Source organism: Mycetomoellerius zeteki, unplaced genomic scaffold (assembly GCF_001594055.1).
Source record: "Mycetomoellerius zeteki isolate Tzet28-1 unplaced genomic scaffold, Tzet1.0 scaffold578, whole genome shotgun sequence".
Taxonomy (NCBI): domain Eukaryota; kingdom Metazoa; phylum Arthropoda; class Insecta; order Hymenoptera; family Formicidae; genus Mycetomoellerius; species Mycetomoellerius zeteki.
The window spans coordinates 195,982-213,820 of NW_017257586.1; the positions used below are offsets into that span (position 1 = coordinate 195,982).

The 17,839-nt window shown below is 30.7% G+C and overlaps 2 protein-coding genes across 2 annotated transcripts in view; both read right to left on the minus strand.

The window, feature by feature from the left end:
- Nucleotides 1-3,201, minus strand: part of LOC108728017 (glucose dehydrogenase [FAD, quinone]-like) — a 9,548-nt gene extending 6,347 nt beyond the window's left edge. The window contains 1 exon segment of the mRNA XM_018456356.1: nt 2,836-3,201. The gene's annotated coding sequence lies outside the window, so the exon portion shown is untranslated.
- Nucleotides 3,202-4,070: 869 nt separating this feature from the next.
- LOC108728044 (glucose dehydrogenase [FAD, quinone]) lies at nt 4,071-12,639 on the minus strand. Its single transcript, XM_018456394.1, has 2 exons — nt 12,565-12,639; nt 4,071-6,335 (listed from the first exon to the last, which is right to left on the minus strand). The coding sequence occupies exon 2, from the start codon at nt 6,301-6,303 to the stop codon at nt 4,426-4,428; it is 1,878 nt and encodes a 625-aa protein (XP_018311896.1). The 5' UTR covers nt 6,304-6,335; nt 12,565-12,639; the 3' UTR covers nt 4,071-4,425.
- Between the last annotated feature and the right edge of the window lie 5,200 nt (nt 12,640-17,839).

Genomic DNA, 17,839 nt, shown 5'->3' on the forward strand with positions numbered 1-17,839 from the left:
CCCTGTATAGATGAAATACTGATATTTGCATGTTCTGACACATTGTAATTTCAATCTTACAATACCATATACATTGAGTGCGCTACACTTATACACTGAGGCAATGTTCGCTATAGGTTAGGCATATCACATTTCATTCATTAACAGTGGCATATTTAGTATTGAATCAGATTATCCATTGATTTAGATTTAGAGAACAGACTCTATTTATGTACTAACAATGAGATTGAAATGGCGAAGAGGAACGTTTTCTATGTATTTTTTATATTTTACATTTTTCACTTATATTTGTCTTCAATATTAATAATGATAATGATAATTTGTACATTAATAATCACTTAAACCAATAGTCTTTTATCCGAATGTAACTTTTTTACATCTAAAAAACCACCACCTTCTATCTTCAAAATAAATATCTTTTTTGAAACACGTGTAACCATACTATTTTTTTTTAAAGTACATCATCTCAAGAGTATTAGGCTAAAATGCATTTGAAAATATTATGAATTTAAAAAATTACGATTTTTTTTTAGTGTTAAGATTACTATAAATTTTTTACTACAACGCTATTGTTCCATTTTCTTAAAGGATGAAATTATGTACTGTAATTTTTTTAAGACGATAGAACAATACTATTAATTTGGTAATACTTCATAAATGGAGTCATTTTAACCAAGAATAACCATCGTATGGCTTCTTTGAAGTGTAACCAAGGGTTAATCAAGCTAACAACTTTTTTTCTCAGTGCATACTTCAGTATACTTGTGCAAGTTTATTGTAAGTGTGTACTGATTTGCGATAACTGCAATTTTGTCACACACACGCTCCAATAAACTTGTATTGGATAACCTGCGGCTTGCGCTTGCATATTTTGACAAGTTACTTGAACGTGTATAGCCGGTCTTACGATACTTATTCTGTGATAGATAAATTTTACAATTCGATACTCTTATATCCTTTTTTGTCATGTGAATGTATGTGTGTATAAACTACGTGTTAATCTAATCGCTACCATGCAATCTAAGTTACTTTTTACTCAATCTAATAATATCAATTTTCTTTTTATTTATCAATATATAACAGCAAAAATAGAGAAAAAAATTTTATATGTGAAAGTGACCAATAAGGATCTAATTTTTAAACAATTTATTATTACAAGTTGAAATGATATATATTTTATTAATTGAAAAATAAACTGTTCACTAATATCTGTATTATAAAAAATATAAAAAATATTGACGACATTAATAGGCAGTTAATGTTTTTATATGTCCTTGGCTTACATAGATCTATTCAAAGTTGCCGCGTAGTCTTCTCAATAATTAAGGTGGAATCGAAATAACAAATTAGACAACTGATTTTTGCATAATTCATGAAACGGCATTCATATAATGTATTTAACATTTCCCTTTAAGTGGCTCGCAAGCAAATGATAAACAATCTAAACTAATGATATAATCAATAAATAATCACTAGATAAATTATACCTATAAGAAAGGATTTAGGTTATAAATACTAATGAAAAATGATCTGAAACTAGAGACTGTTACCGAATCACGTTACGGATATTTCATATGTATATATATGGATATTGCAACAATTTAGAAAGTTGGCTACATCACACCGTTCGTTAATTTTAATTCAATTTCGTTAATATTTAAAAGACCTGAGGAAAGATATGTATTTTCTCTTTTAATATAAAAACGTTTTTTTGACAAATTTATACTTCTGGAATTATTGTTAAAATTATTTTAAACTTATAAAATTGATGGAAATTTTTTATTTGTAAATTCCTTTTGGTCAGTTTGAAATCAACTTGATCAGTTATCACGATAATCATCAATTATTGCAAGTTTCTAATTTTCAATATTAAGACTGGTATACATAATCGGTTCTTATTTTAAGATGGTTTGAAATACAGTGTTTTAACATGCTAATATGCGCGCGCAGCTCTGTGATTCCTCAATTATGAATACTGGCCTAAATATACTGATAGTTAATCACATGAATCCATTAAAATTTGCTTGAAATAAGAATTGTAAGAACTAAAGTTTTTCTGCATTTCATGCATTTCAAAAATGTTTTCTCGGAAATTAATAATAAATTATAATTTATGGAAAGAAGATTTTATTGAAGTTCCTCTTGAAACATTTTCGACATGCATAACAAGCAAGAAAACTTTAGTTCTTACAATTCTTATTTCAAGCAAATTTTAATGGATTCATGTGATTAACTATCTATCTATCTATATATATATATATATATATATGGAAAGATCAGTCCCAAATTAGTCAAAGGATCCATAGATATTAGATACCTTCGTAACTTCAAGTATTGTGCACCCACATTTGTTTTTCTCATATAAATTATCCTAAAATAATGTTAATATTGGCGATCGACTAGTAATAATTACGTGAAACGTTTCAACAGTATATTTTTATCTTTATATCTTTGTTATTTGTATATTTGTTTTATTCGATACGGTGTACTTGTTAAAAAATAACATTTCGAATTTCTGTGATTTTGACCAAAACGGATATGTGTGATTAAAAAAATATAACTAAAAATTTTAACAAGTTTTTTTGTAATTAAAAACATATGTATTGAGGGGTACTAAACATTTCTACTTTACGTAATTTTCAGATTTTAATTCGGAACACTGGTTTAAATGCAAATACGTAATAAGTTTTAAAAAAATAAACTTGCTTGGTGTTTTGATTAGCAGAATCGTATAGAATTTGAACACATTGACTAGTTGCATAGTTATATTTTATCGTTTACATACCGATTGTCAATATTAATATTTATGTACAATATATGTCTTATATGTACAACCTATGAAGGAAAGATCATTACGGTGCGATGATAGAAGTCGATTAATTTCCTTTCTCTAGCAAAAGTGTTACACTGCATTGTGACACTGATACAAAAATGTTTCAACGAAAAGATGGAATGGAATCACAGGTGCACGTGGTATCGAAATGCTGTTGCGCGACCGAGCAGTTTAACGTGGCAGAGAAAGCGAAAGACTGAGACTTTGAGCATTATGTTGGTCTTATAAACCATGAAGACTTACCACTACCTTAGTAAAACATATCACCTTTCCCTTATCCTTGTTCCACAAGATGCACGTTTAATTTTAAATTAAAATTAAGACTAATAATAAAAATGCAACATTTGACTTAAGGCAAAAAGAAATCCCAGATAAAAAATGTTAAATATCTAATTTTATGAAATACGTTAATACGTGTTACGAATATATTCACAGCAAATTAGATGTAGTTAATTTAACAAATTTGTGTGCTTGAATATACATTCCTCCCCCACACACACACACGCACACGCACACGCACACGCACACGCACACGCACACGCACACGCACACGCACACGCACACAATTTATATTAATATTTGAAGTAATGTTTAAAATTATACAGGGCTGCATATTTAAAATGTTTTAAAACATTCTTTGTATATGGATTATGCGCATACTTGCTTATGTGCACAAGGAAAGTTTTACTTTCGCTGAGTGATTTTGAAATCATTTTTTGTTACATTTTACTTTTCCTTTCCAATTCTATAATACGAATACGTGTGCATTTGTTATATATATTGTATACTTGAACATGATGTACGTATTTCAAAAATTTTTCTGGAACGGAAAAAGAGGGCAAAGAGAAAAAAGTCACAATAAAAATTTTTTATATATTAAATTATAAGTAACAAATTGCAAATAGAATCATGAACATTTAATTTTTGTTATTGTGCACATAAGATAATAGACTCTACACAGAAAGAATGGTTTTGCTGAGTTATCTAAAAATTTAGCTAATACAAATTTGAAAACAATTTTATTGAATTATTATATATCTTATTAAATACCTTATTAAAACTATAATGTAATAAAAAAAGTCTCTTATACATATTTATTGAAGTGCAATTTAACCGTAATAAAGTTTGTTTTAATAAACCTCGTTTTTATTAAAAATTATTAAGTCTTACGTATCTTTTATGAACTTACAATTTTTGATAAATAACTTGCAATTCTCATTTATTTTCTTTACTTAAAACGCAATTATTCTCTATCTTTCGGTATGCTCAAATCGCAAAAATCTTTAGGAATAATTACATTGTTCTCTGTGTTGGAAAAACAGATGAAAAATTTGATGTTGTTTACTAATAAGTACTCCCCTTATACGTAAAAAAAGAATTTTTCGCAGTCCCAATCTTCAAAATTTAACCGTCTCAAAAATGCATACTTTAATTCGTGAATGCCAAACTAGGATTATAAATATGCTTTAACTGATTTAAACACGCTTAACTAATTGGTTTTATATACGATACAAGAAATTGAAAAGGATGAAAGAGAGAAGAAAAGACACGAGAAACAAATTTATTTATAAGTATTAAGGCTCACTTCTCTTTCACAACTCGTCCTTGCCTTCCGTAACTACCCAGTCCTCCTTGATAAAATCTGCACCTTTTTCGGCTATCATTATCGTTGGTGCGTTCGTATTTCCACCGGTAATTGTCGGCATAATAGATGCGTCAATGACCCTTAATCTCTGTACTCCATAAACCTTCAAACGAGGATCCACGACAGCCGTAAGATCACCTTGAGGACCCATTTTCGTCGTTCCAACAGGATGGAAGATCGTAGACGACATATGTCGCAGGTTACACTTCCAATACTCATCGGAGTCGGATTTGGTATGACGGCAATCAGGAATATCCAAGTGATGCAACTGGAACTCATGCCGCTTGAATATCTCAGTGTTGAGCATTTTCTTCAAAAAATCTAAGGATTTCAACATGGTATCTAAATCTTCCTGCTCGGAGAAATAATTGGCGTAAATCCTAACAGGATCCGCTGGATTTCTGCTACGTAACCGTATCTCGCCCACGCTCTTCGGTTTTAACAGAATCGAAAAAAATAATAGCATATCCGCGTCTGTTACAATTTCTGTTATCTTTTGAACTATCTCTGTGTCCACGTTCAAGCCATTAAATAAATTAGTCGCCGTGGATATGTACCATTGTGGTATGTGACCATTAATAAATTGAATGTCGGGGTATTTGGCGCTCGGATCATGTACGTTGATGAAACCCGTAAGATCAAAGCCACCAACACTTGCCAAAAGTCCTCGATTGTACATTAAATACTCGTAAGCTGTGTCTAGGATAAATGTAGGTGACGGTGGTGTCGCGCTCTGATTCTTGAAGGTCAAATGTAAGCCATACCACGTAACATGATCCTGAAGATTTTTACCAACGGGTAAATTAACGATTGTAGGTATTCCCATTTCGCGTAGATGCTTTTCAGGTCCAATACCCGAAAGCATCAAGAGTTGCGGACTGGCGATGCTGCCGGCCGATAAGATTACCTCCTTCGAGGCTTTTACATCAATCGATCGTCCGTCTTTCAAAGTCATACGTACTCCAACTGCTCGAGTATTATCCAGGAGAATAGCGTCAGCTCGAGTCGACTTCATCACGTACAGATTGCTCCTATGCTTGATCGGCGATAAGTAGGCTTTTGAAGCGCTCACTCTATGACCTTTATCCAAGGTACCTTGAGCTATGCCATATCCGACAAATTTGTCACCGTTGATGGTATCCAGAATAGGTACGCCCATCTCGCGAGCGGCTTGCAAAACCGTTTCATGTATTTTCGGTTGGCTGTAATTGTAATTTCTAATTTTCAACGGTCCGCCATGACCGCAGTACTTGCTTCTCCACTCGTCACTATGTCCATGACCGCAGCTTTGAGATTTTTTAAAATATGGCAGGACTTCGTCATAACTCCAGCCCTTGTTGCCCATTTGAGACCATTCGTTGTAATCCTTCTCACTGCCATAAATGTAGAGCATGGCATTTAGCGTAGAACTGCCGCCGAGAGCTTTGCCTTTCGACCATTTGCACAACTTATTCTTGTTACCATGGCAAGCAAATTTCTCGGGTTCGACGTCATAGGAATAATCCTCCGATGAATGTAATTGCAAGAGAAATGCTGCGGGAACTTCGCTGAGTACCGAGGGATTCTCACCAGCTTCGATCAACAATACTTTCCAGTTTTCTATCTCAGTCAAACGATTGGCTAATACGGACCCAGCACTTCCACCGCCCACGATGACAAAGTCGAATTCTCTATTAGAAGTCGCAATCTCCTCCGAACGGTCTGGAGGGTAAATGCCATCGCTCAAGCTACATTGCGCCGTCAGAAGCGTTTGTATCAGATACGCAAAGACATTTGCGGGATTGGTAACTGCAGAGTTTGCAGCGTTAACCAAACATGCTTCCATGTTGATTAAGTTGGACACACGACGATTCAATTCTGTCGAAAGAAAATATATTTTGATATACTAACTGCGAATGCTATTTATAATTTATCTTATACTGCGTGTCTCATTTTAAATAATGCATTATTAAGATTTCTCGAAACTATGGTAGAATGTTTCAAACAAAAGTTGTATGGTTCGGAGGGGGACATAAGAAAGTACCATTGATTTGATCTTTGGTGGCGTCGTTAAGGTCAGATCAAAATCAAATTAATTTTTTTAAATGGAATACTCTACTTTTGATGCCAGAATTTAATAGCTGGTGCCAAGAGTTTTTCAAAACACTATAATAAAGTTATTCTTCATTAAGTATTCTTCGAGTTATAAGGTACGAGTTATATATAAGTAAACTTGAAAGTTACAATACCGTCAGCATTAGCATTACACAAGGTGTCTGATTGACGGCTAAAACCTCTTGAATGTTGTTCAGGATCATGTTCTGAATAACATTTGTCAAGATCAAGGCCATTGGAGATTATTCCTCTTATTTTCATTTTGACATTAATTGTAAGAATTCATTTTTACATAAAAATGAAAAGAAGAGGTACAACCTCCAATGACTTTGATCTTAACAAATGTTATCCAGGACATGATTCTGTATAACATTCAAGAGGTTTTAGTTATCAATCGGACACCTTGCGTAATGCTAATGTATGCGCTTTGTTTGTACGCGCTTGAATTCGCCGCATTCCTTCGCACCGAGTATAACCTGTGACTCCAATCGATGCTTCAATCGGTCCCCCCTCGAGAATTTTAAGCGTCAATGTTTCATACTGTTTTCCACGCGTTCTTCTGACTACTGTTCTTTAGAGATCCTCAAGTAAGAGATGCGCGAATTTCGAACATTTGCAAGAACATGGCGACCTCCACACATAATGGAGATCGCCATGTTCTTGCAAATGAGAGTCTCTACTGTTCTTATCCCGCCATTTTTCTGTTCAGTCTGTTATATCTCGATCTAAGAGCAACGTCTGTCTTATTTGTAAGCAATGAAAAAATATACAGATCTCATTTTTCATCAAGTAAGTTAATTATTTCTACTCGCCATTTCTCACTAAGAAGTCTAAAATCCTAGCACAATAAAAGAATACGCGTCCACTTACGCGACGGCACAAGCCGCAATAGCTAATGTCGACGGTACTGTGCAACTTTCAAGCCTCATAACTCGAAAAGTACTCTTAATGAAAAATAATTTATTATAATTTATTATAGCGTTTTGGAAAGTTCTCGACACCAGCTATTAGATTCTGGAATCGAAAATATAGTGTTTCATTAAAAAAAAAATCGATGTGACCTTGATCTGACCTTAACGAGGCCACCCAAAGTCAAATCAATGGTACCTGCTTATGTCCCCCTCCGAATCATACAAGTTTTGTTTAAAACATTTTTTTGTATCTACCATAGTTGTCGAGAAATCTTAATGCATTATTTAAAATGAGACACCCTGTCTATAAGATTATCTAAAATTTCTAAATGTCACAAAAGATCTTAAAATTCTATTCAACCAAGGAAATGATCATACAGTGTCTCGAGATTGAGACGCCGAAACTTAAAATGATTTTGAATGTAATCTGACTATGAGAACTAACTTATATCTAAAAATATCATCGAGATAAGAGCACTTAAAAAATTCAAATGAAATAAACAATTGGCTTACATAATACATTTAATATTTTACTGTAGAATAAAATTTGTGACATATTCGTTCGAAATTTCAAGATTCTCAACTAAATCAAATATAAAACAACGCTAAACATCGATAATGCATAGATTTTAAACGATTTAAAGGTAATAGATGAAACAAAATAAAAATCCTTTTAAACAAATAAAATATAACGTCTAATATTTAGGGAATTGTTTGTTTTGTATACTTTTTGGTTGGTTTCATATCTTTATTTTGAGCTATCTACAAAAATTTCTATATTCTTCTCAACAACAAGATTCAAATTTCTTCGATCACTCATTCTCTATCTTCAACGATGACAACGATTAACGATAATTCCAATTATTTTTTTTTATAATCTTGCAACACGTATACAAGTTATACCTATTCTAGAACGTGTATAACTGTATAAATATTTGTATAAATGTTTGCAAAATATCATGTACAATTGGGGATATTTAAAAAAAAACAAAAAGTAATAAATAAATAAACTCGTTACGTGTACCATAATTCACTTAACACAATTCATTCAAATTCTTGTATACTGATGAAGTTATCCACAAGCTGGAATAGAAATAAAATTTCTAACTCTTAATTACCCAATTTATATTATTCACTAAATTTTCCGATATTTATTTGTTGAGAATGCAAAAATAACAAGTTTTCCTTTGGATAACTTCTTGTATAAAGCAAATTTTTGAAACTATATTTGTTATCGTAATGATAACGATGTAAAAAAATGCTAAAAAACAGTAAAAATTGAGAAAACTTTAACGTATGTTATTTAAAATAGCTAGTTCATGGTTCAAATCATTGATAGAATACATATCGAGTATGTAAAAGGAATGATTATTTTATTGTGTCTTTTTGACAAATACAATATATTCTGTCTTCCCATAATAATTAATCGTAATCATTATGAGAAACACGCACTTATATATAGCTTCGTGTTTAAATAATAAAAGTATCGAAAATAGAAAAGAAAATAATAAAATTGTACAAATATATTGATAATATATAATATTATTCTCATGTTGAAGTCAAGCGAGCACGTATCTCTAGCGCGAATATCTATTTAATTTTTATTACGCATTTGTGTGTGCGCGCGCGCGCGCGTGTGTGTGTTCTATTCTTGGCTGCATAAACTGCAATATCATTGAAGCATTGAAAACAAGTGTATGACGACGAAATTTCTCAGGATATAAAAACAGTGCTTGAAACTATGAAAATCGAGGAAAAAATAATCCACATTTTTACAAGTACCTAAACCTTTTTCTTGTATAAAAATTTACATGTTAAATGATCAATGCTTGTTTATTCAAAATCAAGCTTTTAAAATATACATGGTGGCGCACGAAATGTAATCCTGTTTAATTATCATTAAAATATACTTATGAAGCATCGGTTTTTTTAATTCTGTAAGTACATACTGTACTTCGTGGAAATTCTGTTAGGTGTGACATTCCGAGTTGGAATTGGACATAGATGAAGGCGCACACACCAGTGTGAAGTGACGAACAACGAACGGTTGACTTAAAATGTTGAGCATAAAGTGAAATTGTTTTTCGCGAAAACAAAGAGGGTGGCAGAGACTTGGAAACGTTTCTGCCCACATCGTGCAGTTGTCTGATAAAGATTTATGTCGGAAAATCAAATACAAATGCGTGTCTCCTAAAAGTTGTGAGCAAAACGGTGCTCGTATTAAACGTTATTCATTTGAGACAATTTTTCGGGTTAGTATAATTAACTATATATCAGTTTTATACCAATTTGATTAAAGATAAATATATTATACGTAAAGAAAATGGTATAGCATTTCGTATATCACCCTGCAGGTCTGCATTTCACAAATTACTGATATGTGCGTTTTAACTTCATCCTGTTCCGACTCATGATGTCACACCTAACAGAATTTCTACAAAGTACAGAATTTCCTCACACGATTATAAAAATCGATATTCCAGTTTTAATAAGATAATTAAATGTGGTATGAGATATTTCATACGCTACTCTGTATTATATGTCTCGTATTTCAGATCTGTGTGTGTATATATATTTTTGTTTTTTCTTTTTCTGTCTGAAAGTTTTTTATATTTATTAAAAATTGTAACATATATATATATACTTTTATTTAATTTAATAAATTATATATTATATATAATTATTGTAATATTTATTATAATTATGTATAAATGGATAAAACAATATTTATAATAATTTTAGATTAAGAAGCGCCATAACGGTCAGAACGTTAAGATGTTGAACTATTGTAAATTCATTTAAATGAATTAATTTCAGAAATGATAATTGCGTGCCGATATGGTTGTCGGACTTTCAACGTAATCAAAGATCCGGGTTCGACTTCCGGCCGAGGCATTATTTTTCGCAATAAGTTTTATTACAGTTTTTAAGTTGGGGAATTTGGGGGGATTATTAATATTTTCAGATTTGATTGCGTTGAAAGTTCGACAACCATATCGGCACGCAATTATCATTTCTGAAATTAATTCATTTAAATGAATTTACAATAGTTCAACATCTTAACGTTCTGACCGTTATGGCGCTTCTTAATCTAAAATTATTATGTTTAACATTAGCGGTCTTTCAATCTTATTAATATTTATAATGTAATATTTATCATCGATTATACCTTATATGAGCAAAAGAATTTTTCTATATTTAAAATCGCTAAAACTTATTTACTTCACTTTTATTATTTTAAACAATGTAGCAAAATCATCATATATACTTGAATTGTTCATTATGTCACACAACGTCATATTGAACTTAATCTTGTGAATCGTGATTGAATTTCATTCAATCTTACCAAGGACGTAAGATATTATCTGAAGGTGACCTTACACGGTGAATAATGCTGATCGGTATATTGAATCAATAATGACAGTATGCATTAATGTTTTTAGTATTTTTACAACCTTACACGATCAGTATTATTAACAATATATTTCACTTTAGTTTTACATACAATATCTATTGCACTGTGACCAGAGTAAGATACTCTTAAAATTTATCTAAATACAAATACAGTTATGCGTGGTCTACAATAGCAATATCAGTAATGGATGAGGCTGTAAGAGTAAGAAATTGACCAATCACAATCGATTATTCTTCTTACATTCAACTGTAATTGGTCAATTTCTTACTCTTACAGCCTTATCCATTACTGATACTGCCATTGTGGACGACACATTACATGTACAAAAATTTATCTAAATACAGATATAGATACACATATTAAAATGTATATAATTACAGATATCAGATACTTTAGAAGTATCTTCAGATACATTTCGGAGATTCTTAAATTAATTTTATTGTGATTATGGTAATGTGTAAAACAATCTATTAGTTATTAAATGAATCATTTATTCATTCATTTTTGTTACATTTAGATAATTGAAAAAACTTATAGTTATCGTAAAATGATTTAAGATAAGAATTATAAGACTATATTATTCATCATTATTCATCATAGTTTTGCAAACTAAAAATGCTTCAAAGTGTGTTTCCAGCTTAATTATACACGGGTTAAAAATTCCACAATCTAAGGTCACTTACTGCTATCACTGGCTGCATTCAGCAGAAAAAGCAATTATGTAACTAAAATTCTTTAATATGACTGGTTTGCATTTAGATCCAGTGAGGAACTAAGGCAAAGGCCAATCATAGAATTTTGCAACAGCAAAGTTGCTTTTTTTCTGCGGAATGGAATCAATCGACAATCACACATAAAATGAAATTATGATTATTAAATTATGAAATGTATCTGAAAAATGCATCTGAAAACCAGTTCAGATGCTGTGTTTTTTTATCTAGATACAGATACAAATACTCGAATTGTACCTCAGAAATGTACCTCAGATACAGGTTAGATACACAAAATATATCTCTACACATGTATATAGATACTGACTGTGACATGGACTTAATAATACCTACTGAATGCTCGAGAATCAAAATCTAGATCACCGTCAGTATCCTATATCAATATTAACCACGCGATCAGTAACACTGTCAGTATTTGTTAATACTGACAGTATTATTAACCATGTAGGATCACCTTTAGAATGCAACGAATTTTCGAAACTTCACAGTTCGTTAACTCTCTCTCTCTTATATAGATAAACATATTTAATTTAATCGATGAAAAACTAAAATATATTGTAATTTTTCACAATAATACAATTTATTGAAATTAATTGAATTTGTGTGAATATAATGTAGTACGGCTTAACATGGACGCAGACAAATACTGCTCTTCCTATTAGTACATAAATTAACCTTATAAACAAAATAATCCTATTATTTGCTTTATCTTAATAAATAGTAATTCAAATAGATTACTGATTTTATGACTGAGTCATGTAAGCCTTATTATATTTCTTGAATCTGTCACTGAAAAATTCATAAAAAATAGTAACAGTTTTATATTTAAGTTGTTATATTTTAGTTGTTTTTAATTGTGGATATGATACAAACAATTACTCAATTATTACAAATAAACACTTAAGATATTACATATTAAATAGAAGAGAGCTTACTGAGATGAAATGTTTCAGCAACGGTCTGATACAAACTGAAATGTTCGCCGACAGTCCGTATCTCCTTCCGTCATAAGACGAAGGTTACAAGCATGGTTGCCGCTTTTCTGGTTTTCGATCTGGAAGAACCGGAAATTTCGATTTTTTGATCGAGAGTTTATGGTTTCTTAATAAAAGAAAGGAATTTTTTGCTACCTGTTAAAAAATTTGATGACGTGTTTTTGAGGTAAGGGTTGCACTTAAAATTTTTTTATTCTTTTAAAAAATTTTGATTTCGGCAATTTCTTGTACTTTTATTATCACTCTTTAGGAGAATAGTGAAATCTTCGGCAGGAAAGCGTTAATCTCCAATGGAACATTAACTGAAAAGTGGTCATGGTTACAAGATGTCTCGCTCTCTCTTGTTTGTTATCTACACTCTAAATCTGTAACAATGAAAATTTTACTGCTAACAAAAGTGAATAGCAGAGTCATTGTTTTAAATATAGATTTTCACTGCTTTGAAGTTAATCTGTTTACTCGTACTTAAAGGAGTGGACTATTTCATTCGATCAATCGAAATAGTTTAAGCATTAGTTGATAATTGCAATGCAAGATGCACTGAATTATTGAATGTTACTGCAAGGAGTTAATTTAGCAACATAGGACGCATCGTTTGACGTTTGATATGAACGTTACGGACGAGATACATCTTCAGACGCATATAATAATAAAAGACAAATTGATATATTTTGCGTGATTGTGCGTGATGAATTCAAACACAGATAAGAATTATTTATTTATCTTTCTTGCTCTACTCAAAATCTATCTCCGTAGGTTTTGCTATCTGGATTTGGAACGACATTATTCTGTCATTATTCTAACCTCCAAATTCACTTCTTTTTGGAGTAAATTTTTTACTACAATTATTGAATGGAATTTCTATTTCCATTTTGCAATAAGATTCACTGGCAGTAGCACTGGCTCAATTGCATTAATGCCTGGAATGGAATTTCAATTCAATGCAGTGAAATTTCATTGCTACAGATTTAGAGTATACATATCGACATTATTATGACACATACAAATTTTACAAGTGTAATTAGACTATATACATATAAAAAAACTTTCTCTACATTCTATTTTTAATTTTAGTTATTTAGTAATATTTCTATTCTTAATTCTCTTTAATCCCTAACGCTGAAAAAGGAAGGAGAGAGAGATAGAGAGAGAGAGAGAGAGAGAGAGAGAGAGAGAAACTAATGCGCATTTATGACGAAAATATGACTTAGCGTTATTGCATTAATTTATTACCTTATTGCAGCATACGCTTTTTTGTCACTCATGTTTACTTACTAGTATGATCTTGCATTACAGACGTGTATACGTATATTGAGATATGATAGAATAATGTGAAGTTATAATGTAACGAACACGCAAAGTTGAATTTAAATTACACAATTAAAAATTATATCTTAATCTTTTGAAGCACACATTTTTCTTTACGTAGGATTGAGTTGAAATTTGTTACTCGGGGGAAATTTATTTTTCGGGATCGCTGATTACGAATCTAACGTCAGATTTTCAAAATTAAAAATGGTGGATCTAAAATGGCGGACCGATTTGCAAAATGTGACCTGATCAGGATGAAACCGGATACTCGGGGGTTTCGAAGTCGCTGATTACGAATCTGATCTCAGATTTTCGAAATTAAAAATGGCGGATCCAAAATAGCGGATCGATTTGCAAAAAGTGACCTGATCAGGATGAAACTATACAGACAAAAAAGTATAAAAAAATATACTGTTTTGGTTTTATGTCCATATATGAACATAAATCTGAAAAAAACAAATAAAAAATTATAAACAAATTGAACTCTATATTCGTTATGTCCTCATTGCTGGTTATAGATTATATCGAGAACGAGAATAAAAATTGCCATAATGGATTGGCCGCTTTGAATTGTATAATTTTGATTTCAAATTCATAATCACTTCAAATATTTTGACGTTTGCAATTTTGCTTTTCCGATTCCAGATTTATAATCAGCGATTTCAAAAACTGACGAGTATCTACTTTGATCCAGATCAAATCACTTTTCGCAACTTGGTCCGCCATATTGGATTCGCCATATTGAATTTCAAAAATTCAAGGTCAGATTCGTAAAATTCGTGGAAACTCTGAGAACTTTCGGAGATAATGAATTTTTTCTAAAAAAATTGCAATTTTTCAATGGTTTATTTGTATAAACAAAATTACCCATGATTTCGAATTATTGCACATCGATTCTTATTCTTGAATGTATAACTGATACCAAAACACAAAAAAAAGTTCGAAAATTGAATGAAGACTACCCCAGTTAGTCAGAAAATCAGGGTTGTGCCGTAGATTTCAAGATTACGTCTACACGGATTCTTTACGTGAAATCTACGTGATGTTTACATGATCCTTTTGTTACGTAGACAATAAACTATGTAGACTATGTAGACTACGAAAATTTATAGTGTACGTAATACAAACTATAGATTTTCACTACTGGCAGTGAAAAACGAAAAAAAAAGCCTCAACTATAAGATAGTATAAAATAAAAATAAATATTTGTTTATAGATCCAGATTGTGTGCAGTATTAAGGCCGCAGCACAGACTTTTGCATAACGCATAAGACATAAAGCATAAGAGAATCTACCAATCAGAGTTCTTCATTCAATACTCTGATTGGTTTTCTTATATCTTATATGTTACGTATAGCGATATGCAAAAGTCTATGCTACGGTCTTTAATTCTTTAAATTACAGAATATGCATATACATATATATTAATATTTTATTTAAGAGATATACATAGTACAAAGATATATATAGTTACAGAACATAGAATATGCATCAATAAAATTAACATAAACGTAAATTAAATATAAAAAACAAATTTTTATATAAGTTGTCTGATTTTCAACTAATTTTTTAACTAACTTTTTTCAGTATGCACATTCTTTAATATTTTCAGTCATGTTTATACAACATAGACAACCATAAAAAATATTTATCAAATTACATAGAATAGATAAAACTAATAATCATCAGAAATATTTGAATCAAGAATTTTATGCGTGTAATATATAATATTATATATGCAACAGCTTTTTAGATCGCTCAAACTCTAAACGATTGCGTATGGGTGAATGCACAAAGGACCAATTTGAAAATAATCTTTCAATTTGTGCTGATGATGCAGGTATTCGTTGCAATCTTAATGCTAAGGAAGATAAATTTGGATGATATACTTTTGTCATATCCCAAAACAGTATTGGATCTTCAATGTGTTTTTTGAATAATGTTTGAAAGATTCCTACTTTTTCTTGAAATGTGTGAAAATCAGCTATTCCTTTTGCATCAAGAGTATGTAATAAAAAAGTATGTATATTCTATATTTATTCAGTTGATAATGTTTCATTTGCATCATCATGATATTTAGGATGCAAAAAATATGCAACAAGTGCATAAATATTAAGTGCCATTTTTTTTCGACGTTCTAATACAGGTTGAAAATCCCAGAATTTCTGTGGAAGACAAACAGTTAACCAAAGATGTGCTACTTCTGCAAGTGATGAGTCATATTTTTGTGCAAAATTTATTAAATTACATATTGGTTCAAAAAGTTCAATATTATCTTTCTCTCTCTTTTACTGAATCTATAAATTCGTCATCAAATAGTAATGCTTTGACTGTTGTTTTTATTGTTTTAAATCGAGCATCATCAACTATTAGTCTTTTCATGTATTGGAGGTTTCTTATCAAACATTTATAAGAATCCTGATATGTACACCAACGAGTATCTCACAAGGAGTTACTATTCTTGTACCTCCTATATCAACTAAAGCTTTTTCGTAAAGTGAATGCTTAAATTCTTTCAAAATATCTTTAACACATTTTGTAAGATCTTCATTCATAACGTCCTTTGCAAGTAAATTTGCTGTATGGCTACTGCAATTACTATGCCAAACATCCACACTTTTGCCCATTTTTATCATAGATGCAGCATTATCTGATACTACTGCATATATTGTGGTACCATATAAATCCATTGCTATTTGGATGGATTTGTTCACGAGATCAGTTAATTTATCACTTGTTTCACTTTCACTAGTAACATCCCAGGCATTAAGAAATGCAGCAGGCCCTTTCGCATTGTGCAATATAGTTACAACAGTTTTCGTGTTGTTGGAAGTATTCTTCCAACCATCTATAAGTAATACCGATTCAGAATTAATGAAATCTTTTGACATTTTGAGACATCTTTCATATTCTTTCTCTAATAAAGTCGATGATAATGCTTTACATCCTGGTAAATGTAACGCATAAGCTGGTCGAAGAGCTTTAATAAAATTTTTAAAGTGATCGGATTCTATAACATTAAAAGGAATGTTGCAACCAAAAAAAAAGCTACATAGTTTTGTATGTAATTCGTCTAGTTCTTTATCCGAGACTTTATCTAAGAAGTTTTGTAACAATTCTTTCTTCTTTTTTTGTTTTGGAGAATATGTAGTTGATGACATTGGAATTGATGGTGGAGTTGATGATGATACAGTTTTATTTGTTAGGTCTGTATCACATAATGGATAAATAGGTACTAGATAATAATCTTCTGTAGTAAGAGTCGTGTTATTTGGAGTGTTTTCTTTATCCTCACTGACTTGCTTTGTATTTTTAACAAACTGAAAAATATATATTATTTATTAGTTATATATTAGTATTATAAAATACATTTATGTTTATATATCTCATTCAAATTAATATAAAGAAATATAAATAAGGAGAACAAGTATTTTTTACCATTATTTCGTCTTGAACATCTATGCGAGACAAATCTTGACTTGTAGCTGTATCGATAACCTGAACAGTATATTATTTATTTATAGTCATATTATACATAAATGTGTTACATAAAATACATTTATATAAATCTTCTCAAAATTAGTATAGACATAAATAAATATAGACATAAATAAAAAAACATATTTTTAGGAAAAAATTTTTTTACCATTATTCCTTCTTGATAAATGTCTGTATGAGAGGAATTCTGGCTTGTTGTAGCTGTATCTTTGCAAATTGATCTACAAAATAAATTTTTAATAAATTAGGACAAGTCAGCTTAGATTATAGATTAGTTTTTACATATTTTAACCGTATAATTTATATTATAATATATAATCTACTTTAATTACAAAACACAAAATTACGTAATATATAATGCTTAAATCCTAGTAACTCAGAGGTTAATTTACCTGTGAGCTTTTAA

What these genes read in the sequence shown, in the direction of transcription:
- LOC108728044 (XM_018456394.1), bottom strand. Translation starts at nt 6,303, where the DNA reads ATGGAAGCATGTTTGGTTAACGCTGCAAACTCTGCAGTTACCAATCCC.